At 61.8% G+C, this 19439-nt stretch overlaps 5 protein-coding genes across 7 annotated transcripts in view; 2 read left to right on the top strand and 3 right to left on the bottom strand.

Moving 5' to 3' along the window:
* Nucleotides 1-919: 919 nt before the first annotated feature.
* Nucleotides 920-4121, bottom strand: SIRT2 (sirtuin 2). Its single transcript, XM_041480790.1, has 12 exons — nucleotides 3891-4121; nucleotides 3444-3576; nucleotides 3059-3100; nucleotides 2872-2978; nucleotides 2733-2789; nucleotides 2583-2651; nucleotides 2168-2497; nucleotides 1973-2049; nucleotides 1844-1895; nucleotides 1686-1750; nucleotides 1333-1399; nucleotides 920-1241 (listed from the first exon to the last, which is right to left on the bottom strand). Exons 1-12 carry the CDS (start codon nucleotides 4077-4079, stop codon nucleotides 933-935), a joined length of 1497 nt encoding a protein of 498 aa, XP_041336724.1. The 5' UTR covers nucleotides 4080-4121; the 3' UTR covers nucleotides 920-932.
* A 94-nt stretch (nucleotides 4122-4215) lies between these two features.
* On the top strand, nucleotides 4216-7292 carry NFKBIB (NFKB inhibitor beta). 2 transcript variants are annotated; one of them, XM_041480789.1, is made up of 6 exons: nucleotides 4220-4496; nucleotides 5095-5200; nucleotides 5930-6176; nucleotides 6476-6564; nucleotides 6659-6910; nucleotides 7051-7259. In XM_041480789.1, the coding sequence occupies exons 1-6, from the start codon at nucleotides 4282-4284 to the stop codon at nucleotides 7087-7089; spliced, it is 948 nt and encodes a 315-aa protein (XP_041336723.1). In that variant the 5' UTR covers nucleotides 4220-4281; the 3' UTR covers nucleotides 7090-7259. The 2 variants fall into 2 exon arrangements, with proteins under 2 accessions (XP_041336722.1, XP_041336723.1); XM_041480788.1 differs by lacking the exon at nucleotides 6476-6564 and having other exon boundaries at nucleotides 4216-4496; nucleotides 7051-7292.
* A 220-nt stretch (nucleotides 7293-7512) lies between these two features.
* On the bottom strand, nucleotides 7513-10694 carry SARS2 (seryl-tRNA synthetase 2, mitochondrial). Its single transcript, XM_041480787.1, has 13 exons — nucleotides 10455-10694; nucleotides 10228-10323; nucleotides 10058-10087; nucleotides 9785-9985; nucleotides 9544-9669; nucleotides 9358-9466; nucleotides 8995-9040; nucleotides 8792-8879; nucleotides 8594-8706; nucleotides 8419-8512; nucleotides 8035-8127; nucleotides 7880-7945; nucleotides 7513-7803 (listed from the first exon to the last, which is right to left on the bottom strand). Exons 1-13 carry the CDS (start codon nucleotides 10692-10694, stop codon nucleotides 7663-7665), a joined length of 1443 nt encoding a protein of 480 aa, XP_041336721.1. The 3' UTR covers nucleotides 7513-7662.
* Nucleotides 10694-11527, bottom strand: MRPS12 (mitochondrial ribosomal protein S12). Its single transcript, XM_041480791.1, has 3 exons — nucleotides 11430-11527; nucleotides 11232-11290; nucleotides 10694-11149 (listed from the first exon to the last, which is right to left on the bottom strand). The coding sequence occupies exons 2-3, from the start codon at nucleotides 11278-11280 to the stop codon at nucleotides 10776-10778; spliced, it is 423 nt and encodes a 140-aa protein (XP_041336725.1). The 5' UTR covers nucleotides 11281-11290; nucleotides 11430-11527; the 3' UTR covers nucleotides 10694-10775.
* Nucleotides 11528-11747: 220 nt separating this feature from the next.
* Nucleotides 11748-19439, top strand: part of PAK4 (p21 (RAC1) activated kinase 4) — a 12680-nt gene continuing 4988 nt past the window's right edge. The window contains exons 1-4 of one of the 2 annotated variants that reach the window (XM_041480793.1): nucleotides 11748-11809; nucleotides 12092-12153; nucleotides 17154-17370; nucleotides 19334-19422. In XM_041480793.1, the coding sequence (XP_041336727.1) occupies nucleotides 17170-17370; nucleotides 19334-19422 (290 nt within the window). In that variant the 5' untranslated portion in view covers nucleotides 11748-11809; nucleotides 12092-12153; nucleotides 17154-17169. The other variant, XM_041480794.1, reaches the window with a different exon arrangement.

Genomic DNA, 19439 nt, shown 5'->3' with positions numbered 1-19439 from the left:
ACATCAGGAACCTGGCCTGGTGAGTGTCAGTGAAATGTTGATGCAATTTATAAATACTCCCTTTGCTGGCTCGCCAGTCTTTCCCTGTGCACACAGGGAACAGATTCACTCCATCCTTTCTCCCCAAGTGCCTGCTCTCTCAGACACCACCTATGCAGTAAAACTTCTGCAAGTGTTTGCTTTTAAACTAAAACTTTGACTACGTTTGGCTGTACAAACAAAATAAATATATGTATTTATTGTCAATGGGGTAATGCTTTACACAACAGAAAATATCCATTTTTGTAGCACAGATCTCATTGGGACAATAATGGATTCTTTTGGGTTTGGGAATCTGGCCCTTATAACACATTTGGAAATCGATATGCTCAAATTGGGTCATTTTGATATTTTGGAAGTTGTTGTTCTGGTATTTGCAAACTGGCTTACTTTGGTATTTTGGAATCTATCCCTGCTCCATCATCATCCCATCCTGCCCGGGTGGGGCAATGAGTCCCATTTGCTGTTCCAAAAAAGTCACATTTGCATTTTCCAACCCCTCAGATCCGTATCGGCTCCTCCTTCCACCCCAAAATCCCAGGTGTCACACAGCAGATACAGAGCTTTGTTTTGAAACCATTTATTAATGTAAATTAATGTTATGTCTCAGTAGATATAAAAGTGAGAAACTATACAGGTTTCAGTGTTTTGCACACGCATCCCCCCACACCCTCTCTGTGAATTCCAACACATTTTGGAGCTGTAACACCCCTTTTCAGGGGAGGCAAAAAAGCTTTTTGTGCCCTCAACCTACCCTGTTCTTTTTCTAACTTATTTTCCCCCTTTTCTGTATTTTTATTTTTGTTTTCTTCTTTCTTCTTTAAGGAAACAAAGAGCCCCAGCCCCTCCATCCCCACAGTGACCACACAAAGCCAAAAACTCCTCTGTGACATTTAATTTTGGGTTGTCCCCCCTGTGCCATGGGGAGGGTCCTCACTGCCCCCCTGTGACTTTTCTGGGTCGTTTTGAGTCTTGTCCTTGTCCCCCTGGGGTTTTTTGGGGTCCTTTTCAGCCTTGGCCTTGCCCCCCAGGCTCTTCTTGGGGTCACTTTGATCTTTTTCCTTGTCCCCCGGGCTCTTTTTGGGGCTCCCCCCGTCCTTGTCCTCATCCCCCTGGTGCTTTTGAGGGCCCCCCCCATCCCTGTCCCCCGCCTTGGCATCGATGGCCGCGTGTTCCCTCCGCACCAGCTCCTCCAGCTCCTCCTGAGGGGAAGATTCGGGGGTTCAGCCGGGTCCCAGAAGGGTTTTTGTGGGGGGCAGGGAGACTCCCAGAATTTGTGGGTGGGGGGAGTACCTTCCAGCCCAGCAGTTCAGCCAGAGCCAGGCACCCGCTGTCGCAGTCCCCCAGCCAGGCCACGTCCCTGCGCAGACACGGGGACCCCCAAAGTCACCTTGGGGGGGACCCCAAAAATCCTGGGGGACCCTGGAATCACCTCGAGGGTGCCCAAAACCACCTTCAACGACCCCAGACCACCACGGGGTGTCCCAAACCTCGATGGAAGTCCTCCAAACCACCTTCAGGGGATCTCCAAAAACCACCCTGGGTAGGGGTCCCAAAACCACTTTGGGGGGGGGAGGTCTCCAAAGCCACGGTGGGGGTTCCCAAAACCACGGGGTGGGGACAGAGCCCCCCCAACCTGCCCGTACCTGTAGGCCTTGTCTGAGTCGAAGTCCATCCCACCAAAGCCCATCAGGGACATCAGGGGGTCACTCTGGGGGGGACAAAAGGGGCGACAAGGGGGGGGGCAGCTGCTCCATGTCCCCGTCCCCCCAGTGCCACCCAACCTGCCCCCCCCTCACCTCACCTGCCCCGCCTTCTCCTTGTTGATGAGGAGTCTGGGGGTGTTGCTGGGGACCCTGTGGGAGGGGACAGTCACAGGGGGCTCCCCAGGGTCTGGGGGGGTCCGGGAGGAGATGTGGGGAGGGGGTCTCACCTGCTGATGAGGGAGGCAAAGGGCTGCACCTGCAGCGAGGTGCCCATGATGAGCAGCAGGTCCACCTTCTCAAAGTCCTGTTGAGGGAGGGGACTGTCACTGAGGGCATCACCTCGCCTAGCCCAGCCCCCCGCCCCAAATTCAGTCGGGGGGGGGTGTGGGGTGTGATTTGGGGCTCCCCCAAACCCCACTCACCGACTCCAGGAGGGCGAAGAAGCGCGAGGGGAGGTTCTCCCCGAAAAACACAAGGACATTTGGGGGGCGCTGGGGTACAACAACCTGTTGTTCCCGCCCTGTGGCAGAGCAGGTGGGGACACCCCCACAGACACTCAGGGGGTTGGGGGAGGGGGCCCGGGGGTCCCCAGCACTCGGGGGTCCCCAGAGCCCCCCCCTACCCCTCATCCAGGCCAGGCTGTAGCGCTGGCGGCACGAGGCCCGCAGGCAGTGGGAGGTGAAGAAGGTGCCGTGAGCCTCCACCAGCAGCTCGGGGTCCAGCCCCGCCACCCTCTCCAGAGTGTCGATGTTCTGGGGGGGTCCAAGGAGGGGTCAGAGGGTCCCCAAAATCCCCGTGACCCCCAAAAGAGCCGGGGGAGAGAGGGGCGTGTCCCACCTGGGTGTAGCAGCGCAGCAAGAGCCCCTTGTCCTGCAGCAGCCGCATGAAGTAGTGGCACACGGTGGGCTGGGGGAGGATCGGGGGGGTCGTTTGAGGGTCTCCCCCAAATTTGGGGGGAGGTGGGAAGGAGGTTTGGGGGTGTTTTACCTTGAACTGTCCCGGGTAGAGCTCACGGGCAAGGGCGAAAAAGGGTTCTGGATGTTTCTGGGGGGCACAGGGAAGTCAGGGGGAGCCCCAGAAGCTCAGGACCCCCCCCCAAAATTTGGGGAGCAAAAGGGGGGGGTACCTTGAAGAAGCCAATCTCGAAGATGGCCTCGGGGTAGGGGAGGTTGTAGCTCTGCAGGTTGGAGTAGAGCCCGGTGCCGGGCGAGCGGAAATCCGGGATCCCGGCAGCTGGGGGGTGGGTCGGGGGCGTCAGGACCCATCCCGGGGGTCCCTGAGCCCCCGCGGGGCCCCCCACAAAGAGGACTCACAGGTGGAGATGCCGGCGCCCACCATGCAGATGACGTTCTTACCTGGGGGGGGGCACAAAGGGGTGAACCCCAAAACTGCCCCCAGGACGAGCCCCCAGAGCCACGCCCTTTCTGCTGCTCCCCCCCGAACTCTCCTCGTCCCCGCTCCTGATTTTCCTGCTGCCCCCTCCCCGTTCTTGGTGCCCCCCATTCCCGTTCCCGGTGTCCCGTTCCTGTGTCCCTACAGTGCTCACTCCTCAGGAACTGGCACCGTTCCTGTCCCCGTTCCCATTCCCATTCCCGTCCCCGTTCCCGGTGCCCCGTCCCCATTCCCGTCCCCATTCCCATTCCCGTTCCTGGTGCCCCATTCCCGGTATCCCATTCCCGGTGTCCCCGGTGCCCGTACAGCGCCCGCTGCCCAGGAAGCGGCTCACGCCCGCCAGGCTCAGCTCGTCCAGCACCGGCTCCGCTCTGTCCCCGCCGAGCCCCAGGGTCCGGGACAGCAGCGTCCGCAGCAGCTCCACTGCGGGGACACCCAGCTGTCCCCAAAGCGCCACCCCGCGCCCCTAAACCCCCACCGTGTCCCCAAGTGTCCCCAAAAATCCCTTACACCACCCCCAGGAGAGCCACGGTGTCCCCAAATTCTGACTCCGACTGGCCCGTCCCAGAAATGTCCCCAAATGTCCCATAATGTCCCCAAAAGCCTCTGAGATATCTCTGAAGGCCCCAAAATGTCCCCAAAACGTCCCCGAGGGGTCCCCAAAGGGTCCCCAAAGTGTCCCCCAGGGGGTCCCCAAAACGTCCCCCAGGGGGTCCCCAAAAGCGTCCCCGGAGTGGGGGGGGGGGGGGGGACGAACGACACCGGGGGCGTTACCGGAGGCTCGGCGTCCTGCTCCGCCTCCTCCTGGCGGGCAGCTGGAGCTACGGGAACGGTGGGGGGGTCCCCGGCGGGGGGCTCCCCGGCGGGGGCGGGAGGAGAGGAAGCCCCACCCCGCGGGCCGCCCCCGGCCCCGCCGGCCCCGCTACCGTCCCGGTCCGCCATGGGCGCGGCCTGCCCGCACCACAACTCCCGGCGTGCCCCGCGGCGGCACCGTTGGGAGGGAGGGACGCATGCGCGGGCGGACGGAGAGTGCTGATTGGCTAAAACACCCGGAAGAGAGGGCGCGGACTACGGGTCCCGGCACGCGCCGGGGCGGGGATTCCCCGGTCCGCGATGGCGGCCGCGGCCTGAGGCGGCCCCGGCGATGGCGGCCGCGGCCCCCGCGGCCCCGGCGGCCCCCGGCGAGGCAAAGCGGCCCGAGGGCGACGAGTGGTGCGACAGCGGGCTGGGCTCGCTGGGCGAGGGGCCGCTGGGGCCGCCGCTGCCCGCCAGCCCCGGAGCGGAGTCCCCCGAGCCCCTCGCTGACCCCGCGGCCTGGCTGCGGCACGTCCTGAGCTTCGTCACCGAGGAGGGCGACACGTGAGGGCGGGGAGGGACGAGGGACCCCCCCACGGGTCCGGGTGGGACCCCCACGCACACCCGGGGGTTGGGGGGGTCACGGTTCTGCCTCTTGCCGGGGTTCCGGTGCGATTCCCCCGGGAGCGCCGCGCCCCGCGGGGTCCCTCAGGAGCGGCCCGGGAGCCTCGGTAACCCCCCGGTAACGGCCCGGGACCCCCAGTAACCCCCCAGTAACGGCTCAGGACCCCCAGTAACTCCAACACACACACTTTTCTGGGGATCCCCTGTGGGTCTGGGGGTGTCAGTCCGTTTTTAGGGACCACCTTTGGTGTCAGTCCTTTATTGGGGACCCCCTGTGGGTCTGGGGGTGTCAGTCCTTTATTGGGGACCCCCTGTGGGTCTGGGGGTGTCAGTCCTTTATTGGGGACCCCCTGTGGGTCTGGGGGTGTCAGTCCGTTTTTAGGGACCACCTTTGGTGTCAGTCCTTTATTGCGGCCCCATTTAGGTCTGGGGGTGTCAGTCCTTTATTGGGGACCCCCTGTGGGTCTGGGGGTGTCAGTCTGTTTTTGGGGACCCCCTGGGGGTGTCGCACAGCCCCCCGCAGCCCGTGCCCCCCCAGGGCCCTTCACCTGGCCGTGATCCACGAGCACGAGCAGTTCCTGGAGTCCATCCTGCGGCACACGGAGCGCTCCCCGTACCTGGACCTGCAGAACGACCTGGGCCAGGTGGGCTCGCCCCCCAGAGGGGGTCCCGCAGGAGCTGGGGGGGGATTTGGGGTGCAGCTGCAGGGAGGGGGGAGTTTTGGCTGGGGTTTGACCCCCCCCACCAAGGTGTGAACCAGCCTGCGCCCCCCAGAGCCCTGCACATCGTGCTGGGGCTGGGGTTTGGGGCGATGTTTTGGGGTGATGTTGATGTTTTGGGGCTGGGTTTTTGGGGCGATGTTTTGATGCGACGGTGCTGTTTTGGGGTGATGTTTTGGGGTGATGTTGATGTTTTGGGGCTGGGTTTTTGGGGCAATGTTTTGGGGTGATGTTTTGAGGCGACGGTGCTGTTTTGGGGCGATGTTTTGGGGTGATGTTGATGTTTTGGGGCTGGGTTTTTGGGGCGATGTTTTGGGGTGATATTTAGGGGTGATGGTGCTGTTTTGGGCTGGGTTCTTGGGGAGATGTTTTGGGCTGAGGTTTTGGGGCGATGTTTCGGCGTGACGGTGCTGTTTTGGGGCAGTGTTTTGGGCTGTTTTGGGGTGATATTTAGGGGTGACGGTGCTGTTTTGGGGCGATGTTTTGGGTCAGTTTAACCCGTTTTTCCCCGCAGGGCGCCCTGCACATCGCCGTGGTGCTGGGGCTGGGGTTTTGGGGCAGTGTTTTGGGCTGAGGTTTTGGGGCGATGTTTCGGCGTGACGGTGCTGTTTTGGGGCGATGTTTTGGGTGGGTTTAACCCCTTTTTCCCCGCAGAGCGCCCTGCACATCGCCGTGGTGCTGGGGCTGGCCGGGGCCGTGCGGCGGCTGCGGGCGGCGGGCGCGGGCGTGACCGTGCGGGAGCGGGGCGGTCACACCCCCCTGCACCTGGCCTGTCGCGAGGGTCACCCCGCCTGCGCCCGCGCCCTGCTGGGGGGACCCCCCGACCCCCGGGACCCCCCCCGGGATCCCCGGAAGGAGGAGGAGGAGCGGCGGGCGCAGCTGGAGAGCGGCAACTACGGCGGTGGGGGGGCAGGGGGGGCGCCGTTTTGGGGGGGGGTCGTGGGTTGGGGGGAGGCTTTTCGGGGTCGTGGTGTGGCTCTGGGCTCATCGTGCTTTTGAGGGGGTCACGGTTTTCCGCGGGTTTTTTTGGGGACGGGGACACGGCTCAGGCGTCCCGCGGGTTTGGAATTTTGGGAGGAACGTGGCTTTTTGGCGAGGGGTCGCGCTTCTTTGGGGGGCACATCGGGAGGGGAATGGTTTGGGGGGAGGTCCCACGTGCTCAGGCAGGGCTTTGGGACCCCCCGTGTCCCCCCCCCACAGGTTACACCCCCCTGCACGTGGCCGTGCTGCGCCGGGACCTGGAGCTGGTGCAGCTCCTGCTCCGCGCCGGCGCCGACCCCGACCGGCCGGTGGGTGCCCCCCAAAATCCCCCCAAAATAAACCAAAAACGAGGCTGGGAGGGGGGGGTTCTCGCCGCCCCCTGACCCCGCCGTGCCCCCCCAGGAGCCGAGCTGTGGCCGCAGCCCCCTGCACTTGGCCGTGGAGGCACAGAGCCCCGAGGTGGCCGAGTGCTTGCTGCGGGGAGGGGCGCGGCCGGACCCCCGCACCTTCTCGGGGTTCACCCCCCTGTACAGCGCCCGGCGCCGCCCCGACCCCCGCCTGCCGCCCCTCCTGCGCCGCTTCGGGGCCCGCGACCCCCCCAGCAGCGACAGCAGCGAGAGCAGCGACAGCGAGGGCGGGGCCGAGGACAGCGAGGTCAGTCGGTGACACACCCGCCCTGTCCCCAGAGATCCCAGGATGAGCGGGGGGCTCCCGGGAGGGCCCCCAAACCCTTCCAAGCCCCCGACACACACTCTTGTAGCCGCCCCCCTCCCCAAACGTCTCTTCCCCCCCAGGACGAGTACGACGACATTGTCATCAACAGCAGGCGCTGAGAGACCCCCCGGGGACCCCCCCTGAGCCCCCCGGGATGGACTTGGGGGTCCCCCTGCCACCCCCCAGCCGGGGGGACCTACTGAAGACGCGCCCCCCGCCCCCCAAAATCCCGGGGGAGCCCCTAGGGTTGGGGGGGGCAGTGGGAAATAAAGGAGAGGCTGCGCTCGGAGCAAAGGACACGTTGTGACAATGGGGGGGACATTGTGGGGGGGGACACCTGTGTGAGTGCAGGACATGTGTGACACTGGGGGACACCTGTGTGAGTGCAGGACATGTGTGACACTGAGGGGACACCTGTGTGAGTGCAGGACACTGGGGGACACCTGTGTGTCCCCGGAGCACGCTTGAAGCAGAGGACGCACTTGTGCCAAGGGGACCCGCCTGTGCCAAGGGGACACACCTGTGCCAAGGGGACACGCCTCTGCCAAGGGCGATTTCCAGGTTTTATTCCCGGGATTTGTCACCGTGGGCGGGGCTGTCACACGGGGCTGTCACACGTGCCCCACCTCCTGTCTCCGCTGTCTCGCGATGTCCCAGCTCCATCCGTGCTTCCTCCAGGGGGACCCCTCCCCTCAGGACCCCCGCCCCATTTTGGGGGGGCCCCCCCCGGGCTGGTTGGGGCCGATGTAGCGCAGGAGGGGGGAGGGCGGCCGGGTCAGCACCTCCCGCCCCACCAGCGGCTGCAGCACGGGGGGCACCCGGACACGGCCGTCCTGGGGGGGCACGTGGGGCAGGGTGAGCCCCCCCGGAGCCCCCAGACCCCCGTGGGACCCCCCCCAGAACACTCACCGGGAGCTGGTTGCACTCGAGGAGCGCGATGAGCATCCGCGACACGGCGCAGGCGGTGCCGTTCACCTGGGGGGGCACACACGGGGTCACGGGGGCCTAGAGACCCCCCCGGGCTTTTGGGGGTCTCCCGGGGGTCTTGGGTGGGGGTCACCCACCGTGTGGGCGTGGCTCAGCCGGCCCCCCTCCCCGCTGTACATGATGTTCAGGCGGCGGCTCTGGTAATCAGTGCAGTTGGAAGCGCTGGAAATCTGGGGGGTGAGGGGGAGAGGGGGTCAGCAGGCTTGGGGCAGCCCCCTCCTCCGCTGCAGGGGCCCCCAAAATGGGGGTCCTGATCCGGCAGCAAAGGTGACAATAAAGGGGGGCCGTAAACAGGGAGGGGGTGAGGGGAGCGTCACCCTGGGTGCCTCTGTGTTTTTGAGGTTTTCCCAGAATTGTTTGGATCCTCCCCAAATTACTGGGGCTCTCCCCAAATTATCAGGGTTCTCCCCAAGTTATTCGGGCTCCCCCTGAATTATTGGGGTCCCAGACCCCCCACTCACCTCCCCAAATTTGCCCCGTCCAGGCATCCAGGCCTCGATGTCGAACTTGCGGTAGGCGGGAAGCCCCAACTCCTCCGTGGGCATGTCCAGGACCCTGCGGGGCCCGGGGGGGGACAGTTAGGAGGGATTTCGGGGTCCCACGGATTGGGGGGACCCCCCCCCAAATCCCCCTCACCGGTAATGGAGCCCCAGCTCCGAGAAAATCTCCTTCTGGATGCCCAGGAACTCGTCCAGCAGCTCCTCGCTCTCTGTCCCGCTCTCGGCCGCCGTCACCCCGAACATCTCCACCTTTTGGGGGGCACAGGGGGTGAGCCCCCCGCCTCTGCCTCCCCTCCCCAGCGTCCTCCCAGTGCTCTCCCAGTGCTCCCAGTACCTTGGTGAACTGGTGCACGCGGTAGAGCCCCCAGGGCTCGCGGCCCGTGTCGGTCTCGGCGCGGTAGCAGGTGCTGGAGCACACCACCCTGACGGGGGACGGGGCTCAGGGGGGACCCCAAAACACCCCAGAGCCCCCCCAGAGGAGCAGGGTGGGATCCCCACAAGGGGAGGGGGTCCCTGGGGGGGCACAGCCCCCTGTACCTGACAGGCAGGTCCTGCAGCTGCACCGCGTGGTCCATGAAATACCCTGGATGGGGGGACAGAGAGTGACCCCCAAATCCGTCTGCTCCCCCTTCTCCACTTTTTCCCTCCTATTTTTTAAGATTTTTCTCCCTGGTTCTTCCCCAGTTTTCCCCAATTTCCCCCCATTTTCTCTCTAGCTCTCCCCCTCCTCCTGGATTTCCCCAATTTCCCCCTGTTTTCCTCCCATTCTTTCCCCAGGTTTTCCCAATTTCCCCCATTTTCCCCCTGGTTCTCCCAATTTCCCCCCTGGTTCTCCCCCTGGGTTTTCCCGTTTTTCCCCCGGGTTTTCCCAATTTCCCCCCGTTTTCCCCCGTTCCCCACCTGCAATCCCCACCTCCGAGGTCCCGGCCAGGCACAGATCCTCGAAGCGTGCGGGGTCGATGGTGTAAACTTGGGAGGGGGCAGCGCTGGGCTGGACCCCGCAGCCCTCCTGGGGGGCACAGGGGGGGTCAACCGGGGACCCCAGGAGTGCCAGGGGGTCTCGGGGGGCTCGGGGGGGGCACTCACAAAAACGGCTCCTCGCAGCAGGTCCGGCACCGTCATGGGCAGGAAACCCTGGGAAAAAGGGAGATCGGGGGACTCCGATCCCCCAGACCCTCCCTGGGACCCCCCCCCAGATCCTCCTGGATCCCCCCAGGCAGCAGGGTGGGTTTGAGGTGATTTTGGGGAGGTTTTTGGGGGTCTCACCACAGCAGGGTGGGTTTGGGGTGATTTTGGGGAGGTTTTTGGGGTGATTTTGGTGGTCTCACCACAGCGGGGTGGGTTCTCTTGGGCTGGGTGATTTTGGGGTGAATTTTGGTGGTCTCACCACAGCGGGGTGGGTTCTGTTGGGCAGCTGCAGGGCCCCCAGGTAGAATCTCTGCTCCAGCTCAGACTCCTCGGCCTCGAGCACCCGAAGCTGCTCCCGGAGGCTCCGGCCCCGCTCCCGCAGCGCTGCCAGCTCCGGGTGCTGCCACAGGGCCACCGTGAGGGCCTGGGGGGCCACCAGCCCCCCGGGGCCCCCCCAAAACTCCATTCCTACCATCTTGGCCGCTGCCTTGTCGTGGGAGGCCTGGGGGGGAGGAGGGAAACGAGTCAGGGGGTCATTGGGGGGGTCTGGGGATGGTGGAGTGGTTCAGGGGGAAAGGAAAGGGGGTCCAGGGGGGGACCAGAGGGACCCAGTGGAGATTTTGGGGCTCCCGGGGGTCTCACCATGATCTCGCGGACCCCCTGGGCCACGCGCCCCTTCTCGGCCTCCAGCCGGGCGATGCCATCGCGGACCTTCCCCAGCCGCGACCACGTCCGCACCTGAAGGGCGTAGCCAGGGCGTGGCTCAGGTGGGCGCGGCGGCCACGCCCAAGCGGGGGGGAGGGCACACCGGGCAAGCCACGCCCCCTCCCCAGCCGAAGGCCCCGCCCACCGCTGTTCCCGCCACTCACGATCTCGCGGAGCGCGGCGCCCCCTAGTGGCCCGCGCCGCCGCTCCAGGTCGCGCTCGCTGAGGGCGGTCACGTCGAGCTGCGGCCGGGCGCTCAGCCCCTCCCGCACATGCTCGTACAGGCGGCTCCGCTCCGCGGCAGCGGCCCCGGCAGCGGGAGCGGGGCCCGGCCCCGGAGCGGCCCCCAGTCTCCCCACCCCTCTTCCCAGCACCCCACCACCACTCCACACCACACCCCACATCACCAATCCACTTTAATCCCAATTTCAAGCACCCAGGCTGGGCCCATCCCCGCCCGGGACCCCCCGGGCCGGGCTCCCGGCTCATTTCTTGGCCTGCACGTGGGCGCAGTCGTACTTCCCGCGCACCACGGTGAGCTTGACGCCGGGCAGGTCCTGCGTGCGCCCGCCCTGCACCAGCACCATGTGGTGCTCCTGCAGGTTGTGGCCCTCGCCGGGCACGAAGGCGATCACCTCGCGGCCCGTGCTCAGCCGCACCCGCACGCAGCGCCGGTTGGCCGAGTTGGGCTTCTTGGGCTTTCGGATCAGGTTCTTGAGCACCACGCCCTTGATCTGCGGGCGGCCCAGCGTGGGCCCCGGCTTGCGGGCAGGGGGCGCGGGGCGGCCCTGCCGGTGCATCTGGTTCAGCGTGGCCATGCAGGCCGACGGAGGAGGCGGCGGGAGGAGCGGCCCCGCACCTGCGGAGGGACACGGACAGAGGGTTTTTTTTTGGGGGTTTTTTGCGGTTTTTTGGGGGGATTTTTTGGGGGATTTACGCACTGCAGCGCGGCAGCGAGGCGGCGGCCCTGAGCACGGCACGGAGCGACATCTCCGAGGCTCTGAGGGGAGAAGACGCGGTCAGAACGGCCCGGGGAGAGCAGCGAGGAGCGGCGGGACCGGAGGCGCCACAGTGTTGAGGGCAGCGGGGAGCGGCGGCACCGGAGCCCTCACGCTCCCCTCAGCGCGCCGCCATCTTACCCAGGTCCGAGCGCACCGCGCTGCGATTGGATAGCGGAGATGCCAATCTCCGTGATTCGCGCGGTGATTGGTCAGGCTGGAGAGCAGTAGTCTGGAGACCCGCCCCTCCAGCAGCAACTTCCGCGTTTGGTCCCGCCCCTCCCCTTATAAACCCCGCCCCCAAAGGTGGCTCCCCGCCCACATAGTGCTCCTCTCCGCCCTAGGCCACGCCTCTTACCCATATTTGGCTCCTCATCCCCCGCTCCTTGCCCATATTTGGCTCGCCACGCCCCTCCCGCCCGTATTCCCGCCCTCCGGGGGCGCGGTCTGTCGCCGCGGCGACGCGGGCGTGGGAGGACCCGGATGTGTCTCGGTCCCAACATGGCGGCGGCGGCGGCCGAGTGAGGCCTGAGGGGGCCCGGGGGGCGCTGAGGGCGCTCGGGGGGGATTCGGGGATTTCGGGGGTATCTGGGCTCCGGAGACCGCCCCCAGGGCCAAGGAGGGCGGTTGGGGGTGGGCTTGGAGGCTCCCCAAATCCCCGGAGGGGCGGCAGACGCAGCCGTGGGAAAGCCCGGGGCTCCTGGAGAGCAGCGGGATGTGGATCCAGCCGCCCCCCGCCCCAAAAACCCCCCGAAAGGGGAGCCCGGGGCTGCTCCTGAGGGAATTCCGTTCTTCCCGTGCAGCACTTTTACCGGAGGACCCGGAATGCGGAGCTGAGGCAGGATAAGTTTTCCCTCGGCGGAAGGTAGGAAACGAATCCGGAAATAATTCCCGGAATTTCTCATCCCGCGGGGATTTGGGGGTCTCCTCCCCACGCTCCCATCCAGCCCCTGAGCCCTGGGATGGGTTTTTTCCAGAGTTTCCTGTGGGATTTGGCCAGGAACTCCAAGGCAGAGGGGCACTGGAGTTCCTCAGGAATTTCCAAACTCCTCAAAAACGGCGTTTCCACCCAATTTTGGTGCAGCGGGAAGGGAAATTGCCATCCCCGCTGGTTTTCTGTGGTGCTCCTGTCGCCATTCCTCAACAAAAAAGGAGAAAAAAAAAATCAAAAAAAGCCTCTGGATTTGGGCTTTAGTTGCGTTTTTTCCTGAAATTTAGTGAATTTTTAAATAAGTAGTGGCGGGATAGAGGGATTGGCTTGGAAATCAGTGGAAATTGGGGTTTTGGGGAATACCCAGATGTGGAAAAGATCCAGCAATCCTTTGGAAATGGCCACAAACCTCCCCCTCCTACCATTCCCTGTTTAGGTTTGGGGCTAAAAGGAGGGAATTTGGTCACCAACATCTCATGAACAGCTGCGGGACGAGCAGGAATTTCCCCGGAGTTTCCAGGAAGAAATTCCAAGGATGTTCCTGCCCCTGGCTTTGATTGATCTTTTAATTTGTTCGTTTCCCACGGGATAAAACCTGGGTTCCCTGGGAGGAATATCTGGGTTTTCTGGAGGAATTCCCAAACCGACCCCAGGAGGGATTGCCATTTTCCTAGATTTTGGTGACCTGGATCGTTGTGGATGGACGGGATCGTTGCTGATTAATTGGATCTCCATTAATTGGATCTCCATTAATTGGCCCTTCCTCTGCCCCGAGCCGGAGATTCCCGACATTCCTCTCTCCCTCTCCCTGCACTTCCAGCTCCGGGGAAACTTCCTGCTGCAGGAAAAGAGCGGAATTCCGCCAGAATTCCTCCTTTTCCTCTTCCTTTTACACTTTTTCCCCTTCCCCTCCCCTTTCCTGGCTCCCTCCCATCCCGCTTTTCCCGCTGATCGTGGAAGCTCTGAGCGATTGTTTCCCTTTTTCCTGGGAGCTTGGATCTCCTGGTTCCCCGTCCTGAATTTTTTTTTTCCTGTTTCTGTGAGATTTGGAGGCTCCAGATTCCTGGAATTCCGGGATTCCTCCGGGGCAAAGGCCGACACTTCTCCTCCTCTTCCTCCTCCTCCTCCTCCTCCTCCTCCGGCAGATCCAGCTGGGCCAGTCCAACCCGCCCTTCCCGGCCGGACTGCTCCGGCCCTGGCCTGGCTTTCCTGGGAATTGTGACCCCTTTGTGGGGAATCCTGGGATTCCAGCGGGAATTGTGACCCCTTTGTGGGGATTCCAGCCCCTTCCCAGCCTCTCTTTCCTGGGAATTGTGACCCTTTTTGTGGGAATCCCAGGATTCCAGCCCCTTCCCGCCTGGCTTTCCTGGGAATTGTGACCTCTTTGTGGGGAATCCCAGGATTGAGCTGCAGCCCGGCACTGCTTCCCACTTTGGGGTTTTTTTAAGGAGAACCCCTCGGAGCAGCCCCACCCTGCACCCAGCAGGACCTGCCTGGGATTCCGGAGCTCCAGGGATCGTCGGGATCATCAGGGAAACGCGCTTCCACCGATTCCACCGGAATTCCCGGAGTTTTTGGGACGCTTGGGGCTGTCCCGGTGCCCTAAAGAGCTGCTTAGGTTCCCAAGGATCCCAAATTCCCGCCGGGGAAGTGGTGGAAGTTTTTCCAGGAAGATGTGGATTTGGAGGGTTTGGAGTCTCTTCCCGTTCCGGCTGACACCAGGAAAATAATTCCCCAAAAGTTAAAAACCGGCGCAGGGATTTTCCAGCAGAGACTTTGGCTCTTCCCTCTCCTTCCCAAAAGGATCAAGCCCAGCATGAGTTTGGGATTCAGGGAGCTTTAGAGGAAAAAAAACCAACCAGGAATAAGCAGTGGGAATACGAGGTGAGTTCCTCACCTGGCGGAATTTCCTCACCACGTCCCCACGGGGATCCCGGGAAGGCTCCGGAGCAGGGATTCCCTTTGGGATCCCTTGAGATCAACCCCAGCTCTCCCTGGGAGCTTTCCCCATCTTCCCGGGGCTCTCTGGTTCCTCTTGGAATGTTGGGGGGAAATGCAGCACTTTGGGGCAAAGAGAGGACACGGGGGGAAGAAGTGGAAGTGCTGGAATTTGGGAAGCAGGATGGAGGCAAACGCCACGTCTGGAATGCCACGATGCCACGCTGGGCGTTTGTTTTCCTGAAATTCACCCAGCTCCGGTCTAAAAATCCTGAAATTTGCTGCAAATCCCCTTTCAGTCCCTTCCTGGGTGCTCTCCTGCCCAGTGACATCTGATTTTCCTGGATTTGGCCTTTATGGGAAGGCGTGAAGTGCCTCTGTTCTCGTTTTTTCCCTTTACTTTTCCCTTTCTTTTTCATCCCGAAGCTGCCAGCCCGATTCCCACCAGGACACAGCCTGAATGCCACTGATTTGGGGGGAATTTGTGGGATTTTGTTGGGAATTTTAGGGAAAACACGGGATTATTCCACCCGGTGTGGACTCAGTTCCTTGTTAATTGGTAACTAATTAAACCCCGCTGGGATCCCAGGAATGCGACCTGGGAAGGGCTGAGGAATGAGTTCACCCCCTCCTGGCCCCCATCCCACCCTCTGGAATTCTTCAGGACCTCTCTGCCCCTGCCAAGTGCCAACAGCTTTTCCTCAGCCATCTGAAAGAAAGAGGGTTTTTGGGGTGAAATCCCATGGATTTGGTGTCCAGATACTGCACCTCCCTGATGTCCTGCCTGACCTGGATCATCCTCGGATATTTCCCATGGAGCTCACAACTGGAAAAGTCCAAATGCAGCAGGTTTTAATCCTCCCACTCCAAATTCAGCTGCAGTTCCCCCAAACCGGGAGAATTTTCCATCCAAAAATGGGATTTTGGCAATCCAGAGAGGATCCCAGCCGTGTCCTAGGGAGGTGGAAGGAGGGATCAGCGTGGGATGAGCAGGGCAAATGGAAAATACACAGAATTCTGGCAGTTTTTGGCTGGGGTCGAAGTGGAGGAGGAGCAAAACTTCATAATGGATCATTGGTTTAAGGAGAAAACCTCAAAGATTGGGAAAAGCAGTGAGAAAACCTTGGAAGCACTGGGATTCTGGAGCCTGGAAAATGGGATTGAGCCAAGGAGCTGGAAAAAAAAATGTGAGGAAACAGGGAAATTGCCACCAGGAAAAGCAGTGAAAGTGGGAAAAATGGACCCACGCAGGATCCATGGGATTTTGGGGCCATTCCAAGTGGGATTCATGCCTCCACTGAACCCGAAACCTTCCAAGCTCAGCTCATTCTTGGCCTGGAAACTGCAGGAAAAACATGGAAAAACAGGGAATGAAATCAGGCAAACCCAGAGCACTGATCCTGGCGCTGGGATCCCAGGAAAAGCAGATTTTTTGTGGCTTTTTGAGGTGTTTTAAATCTGTTTGTTGGTTCAGGTTGGGTTAATGGACTAATTCCATTTCCAGGTGGGAACTTCTGCTGCTCCTGGTGTTTCCAAGCTTGGACTTGGGGGGTAAATGGGAAGTAATTGGATAAAAGTGGGGGATGTTGGATGGAAGTGGTCAATGGATGGATAAAAACCATTCCAACAGCAGGATTTTCGGGGCTGATCCCAACGATGGATGGATAAAAACCATTCCAACAGTGGGATTTTAGGGCTGATCCCATCCATCCCAACAATGGATAAAAATCATTCCAACAGGGGGATTTTGGGGCTGATCCCGTCCATCCCAACAATGGATAAAAATCACTCCAACAACAGGATTTTCAGGGCTTATCCTAATGATGGATGGATAAAAATCACTCCAACAGCGGGATTTTGGGGCTGATCCCATCCATCCCAACAATGGATAAAACCCATTCCAACAGCGGGATTTTGGGGCTGATCCCGTCCATTCCAACAATGGATAAAACCCATTCCAACAGGGGATTTTCAGGGCTGATCCCGTCCATCCCAGCAATGGATAAAAACCATTCCAACAGGGGGATTTTAGGGCTGATCCCATCCATCCCAACAATGGATAAAACCCATTCCAACAGTGGGATTTTAGGGCTGATCCCAACGATGGATGGATAAAAACCATTCCAACAGCGGGATTTTGGGGCTGATCCCGTCCATTCCAACAATGGATAAAACCCATTCCAACAGGGGATTTTCAGGGCTGATTCCATCCATCCCAGCAATGGATAAAACCCATTCCAACAGGGGATTTTCAGGGCTGATCCCGTCCATCCCAGCAATGGATAAAAACCATTCCAACAGGGGGATTTTAGGGCTGATCCCATCCATCCCAACAATGGATAAAAACCATTCCAACAGCGGGATTTTGGGGCTGATCCCGTCCATTCCAACAATGGATAAAACCCATTCCAACAGGGGATTTTCAGGGCTGATTCCATCCATCCCAGCAATGGATAAAAATCATTCCAACAGGGGGATTTTAGGGCTGATCCCCTCCACACCTCATCCCAGTGATTGATGGATAAAAACCCTTCCAACAACAGGATTTTCGGGGCTTATCCTAATGATGGATGGATAAAAATCACTCCAACAGCGGGATTTTGGGGCTGATCCCATCCATCCCAACAATGGATAAAAATCATTCCAACAGCGGGATTTTGGGGCTGATCCCATCCATCCCAACAATGGATAAAAACCATTCCAACAGCGGGATTTTGGGGCTGATCCCGTCCATTCCAACAATGGATAAAAACCATTCCAACAGGGGGATTTTCAGGGCTGATCCCCTCCACACTTCATCCCAACAGCGTTTCCAGTTTATTCCACTCTAACAATGGGATTTAGGCACCGATCCCGCTCCGGGGGCCGTTCCCCGTTGTAACACCGGATTTCCGGGGCCGTTCCCGCTCCCAGGGCTGGATTTGGGGGGGCTGCCACCATTCCCGATGGTGGCTCCCGTTTCCCACCCCGCTAACCCCGGGGTTTCGGGTTGCCAGGAGCGCGTGCCGGGCCATGTTCTCCAAGAAGAAGAAGCGGGTGGAGATCTCGGCGCCGTCCAACTTCGAGCACCGCGTGCACACGGGCTACGACGCCTCGGAGCAGCGCTTCACCGGGCTGCCCCGCCAGTGGCAGGGGCTGCTCGAGGAGTCCGCCCGGCGCCCCAAGCCCCTCGTGGACCCCGCCTGCATCACCGCCATCCGCGGGGCCCACAAGGTGCGGGGAGCCGGGAGCGTTGGGAATCCGCGGGGTTACGGCAGAGCGTTGGGAATTCGGGGGGGATTACGGGGTGGGGAGGGCGTGGCAAGGTGGCCGTTCTAGGTTTGGGGTCTTGGAGGAGTTAACAGGGTTCTGGGTACTCTTTGGGGTTGAGCTGGGGGCGGTTTGGGGGTCTTGGAACGAGGGGATTTTGGGGTTGTTGTGGAGCAGGTTGTGTCAGGGGTTGATATTCAGGGGTTGTGTCAGCCACTCAAAAAGCCAAACTGGGGGGAATTTGGGGGTCAGGGAGGTGGGAGCTGGGTCCCCATGCCTTTCCTACCTCCCAAAAGGACAAATTGGGGGAGTTATGGACCAGGGGATTTTGGGATTGTGGGGGAGGTGGGGGCTCATTTAGTCCTGGGGGTGGGTTTGGGGGAATTTGGGGTCTTGGAGTGTATAAGGGCATCCTGGATGCTCTTTGGGGCCAAAGTGGGAGGAATTTGGGGGTCTTGGGGCAGGGAGGTGACAGTTGGGTCCCCCAGGACAGGGATTCCCCCGGTGAGATCCTTCCCCACACCTGGAACCAGCCCACCCCATGGGAACTCGGAGTCATTCCCACCTGACCTCTTCCCCATTGTGTGTGTTCCCAGTTGTTTAAAGCCCCCATTCCCACATCCTCCCATTCCCACATCCCCCCATTCCCACCTCAGTTCTGATGTTCCCCCAATTCCCACCCCATCACACCCCCCAATATTTTGGGACCCTCCCCGCGAGGCCAGACCCCAATCCCCGGGGAGCACCCGGGGTCATTTGGGGCTCTGGGACCCTCCCCAGAGGGACACCCCAGCCGAACCCCCTCCCCTGTGCCCATCCCACCACCCTCCTGCAGCCATTCCATGTCACCTTTCTGTTGTTTTTTTCCCTTTCTCTCCCATTTCCCCCGTGTGTTCCCCCCTTCCCGCAGCCCATCGTGCGCGGCTCCAAAGGGACGCGGGATGGGACCCCCGGGGGCCGGGACAGGACCCTGGCCTGGCTCCTGGACGAGCTGGCGGCCGTGTCCGTGTCCCGCTCCAACTCCCTGCGCCGGGACAGCCCCCCCTGCCCCCCCCGGCACCCCCCGGAGAACGGCCTGACCCCGGGACCCCCCCGCTCCCCGGGCGGGAGCCCCCCCACCCTCACCCCCACGCCCCCGGGGGCCGCCCCAAATCCAGCTCGGCCGGAGAGGGACCCCCGCGGCCCCCGGCCCGCGAGCAGCGCCCGCTCTCGGGGCCCGACCTGCGGCCCCCCGACGCCGGCGGCGCCCCCGGAGCGGGGCTGAAGACGGCGCCGGGACGCCCCTTCCACACCTACCCCCGCGCCGACACCGACCCCGGCCCGGGGGGCAGCGCCCAGGTAAAGGGGTGTCCCCAGGCCTTTGCTCGTCCTCCTCTTCCTGCTCTCCTTCCTCTTCCAGAGCGGGTTCTCTGCTCCTCTTCCTCACGGCTTGCTGTGCTCCGCTGGGGTCAGCAGCAGGTTCCTTCCCCAGCCGCATCCTTGGCTCTGGAGCAGCTTCCTCTTCTTCTTCCTCTTCTTCTTCTGCCTCCTCCTCCTCACTGTGCTTGTCCTGTTCTTTCTCAGAAGCAGCTCCTCTGCTCCTCTTCCTCGCAGCTTCCCAGAGTGGGGATGTGCAGGGGCCACCTCCTGCCCTGCCGGTGCTGCATCCTTGGCACCGAAAGTTTCCTCTTCCTCGCTCTGCCTCTTCTCTTCCTCCTTGGAAGCAGCACCTCTGCTCCTCTTCCTCGCAGCTTCCCTTGTCCTAGTCAGACTCAGGTCATTCTGAAGGTCCCAGCTCCACGCTTCCTTCCTGCTGCTGCGTCTGTGCCTCCAGAATCTCTTCCTCCTCCTCCTCCTCCTCCTCACTCAGCCCTTCCCTCCGGCCTCCGGCCCCCGACATTCCCGTGGGAGTTCCGGTTCCTGACGCCCCTCTCCCCTGTCCCCACAGGCCGAGCACCACCCGGGGCGCCCGCAGGAGGTGACCCCCAACGGGCCGGTGGTCCCCACCGGCGCCTCGCACGCCCCCGGCCCCCCCCGCCCCAAAGCCCCGGAGC

The sequence above is a fragment of the Pyrgilauda ruficollis genome, unplaced genomic scaffold, assembly GCF_017590135.1.
Source record: "Pyrgilauda ruficollis isolate IOZ18807 unplaced genomic scaffold, ASM1759013v1 scaffold530, whole genome shotgun sequence".
NCBI classification, from domain to species: Eukaryota; Metazoa; Chordata; class Aves; order Passeriformes; family Passeridae; genus Pyrgilauda; species Pyrgilauda ruficollis.
This window is presented reverse-complemented; position numbering and strand designations above follow the sequence as displayed.

Excerpts from the sequence above, each read along its gene's own strand:
- MRPS12 (XM_041480791.1), bottom strand. The coding sequence starts at position 11,280 with ATGTCGCTCCGTGCCGTGCTCAGGGCCGCCGCCTCGCTGCCGCGCTGC. Across the intron at positions 11,150-11,231 it reads CGCCTCGCTGCCGCGCTGCA|GTGCGGGGCCGCTCCTCCCG; the intron begins GTGCGTAAATCC and ends GTCCCTCCGCAG.
- NFKBIB (XM_041480788.1), top strand. The coding sequence starts at position 4,282 with ATGGCGGCCGCGGCCCCCGCGGCCCCGGCGGCCCCCGGCGAGGCAAAG. Across the intron at positions 4,497-5,094 it reads GTCACCGAGGAGGGCGACAC|GGCCCTTCACCTGGCCGTGA; the intron begins GTGAGGGCGGGG and ends GTGCCCCCCCAG. Across the intron at positions 5,201-5,929 it reads TGCAGAACGACCTGGGCCAG|AGCGCCCTGCACATCGCCGT; the intron begins GTGGGCTCGCCC and ends TTTTCCCCGCAG.
- SIRT2 (XM_041480790.1), bottom strand. The coding sequence starts at position 4,079 with ATGGCGGACCGGGACGGTAGCGGGGCCGGCGGGGCCGGGGGCGGCCCG. Across the intron at positions 2,790-2,871 it reads TCGAGATTGGCTTCTTCAAG|AAACATCCAGAACCCTTTTT; the intron begins GTACCCCCCCCT and ends TGTGCCCCCCAG. Across the intron at positions 1,896-1,972 it reads TTTGCCTCCCTCATCAGCAG|GGTCCCCAGCAACACCCCCA; the intron begins GTGAGACCCCCT and ends CCCCTCCCACAG.
- SARS2 (XM_041480787.1), bottom strand. The coding sequence starts at position 10,694 with ATGTGGGGTGTGGTGTGGAGTGGTGGTGGGGTGCTGGGAAGAGGGGTG. Across the intron at positions 9,986-10,057 it reads ACAAGGCAGCGGCCAAGATG|CACCCGGAGCTGGCAGCGCT; the intron begins GTAGGAATGGAG and ends GCCCTGTGGCAG. Across the intron at positions 9,670-9,784 it reads GAGAACCCACCCCGCTGTGG|GGGGATCCAGGAGGATCTGG; the intron begins TGAGACCACCAA and ends CCTGCTGCCTGG.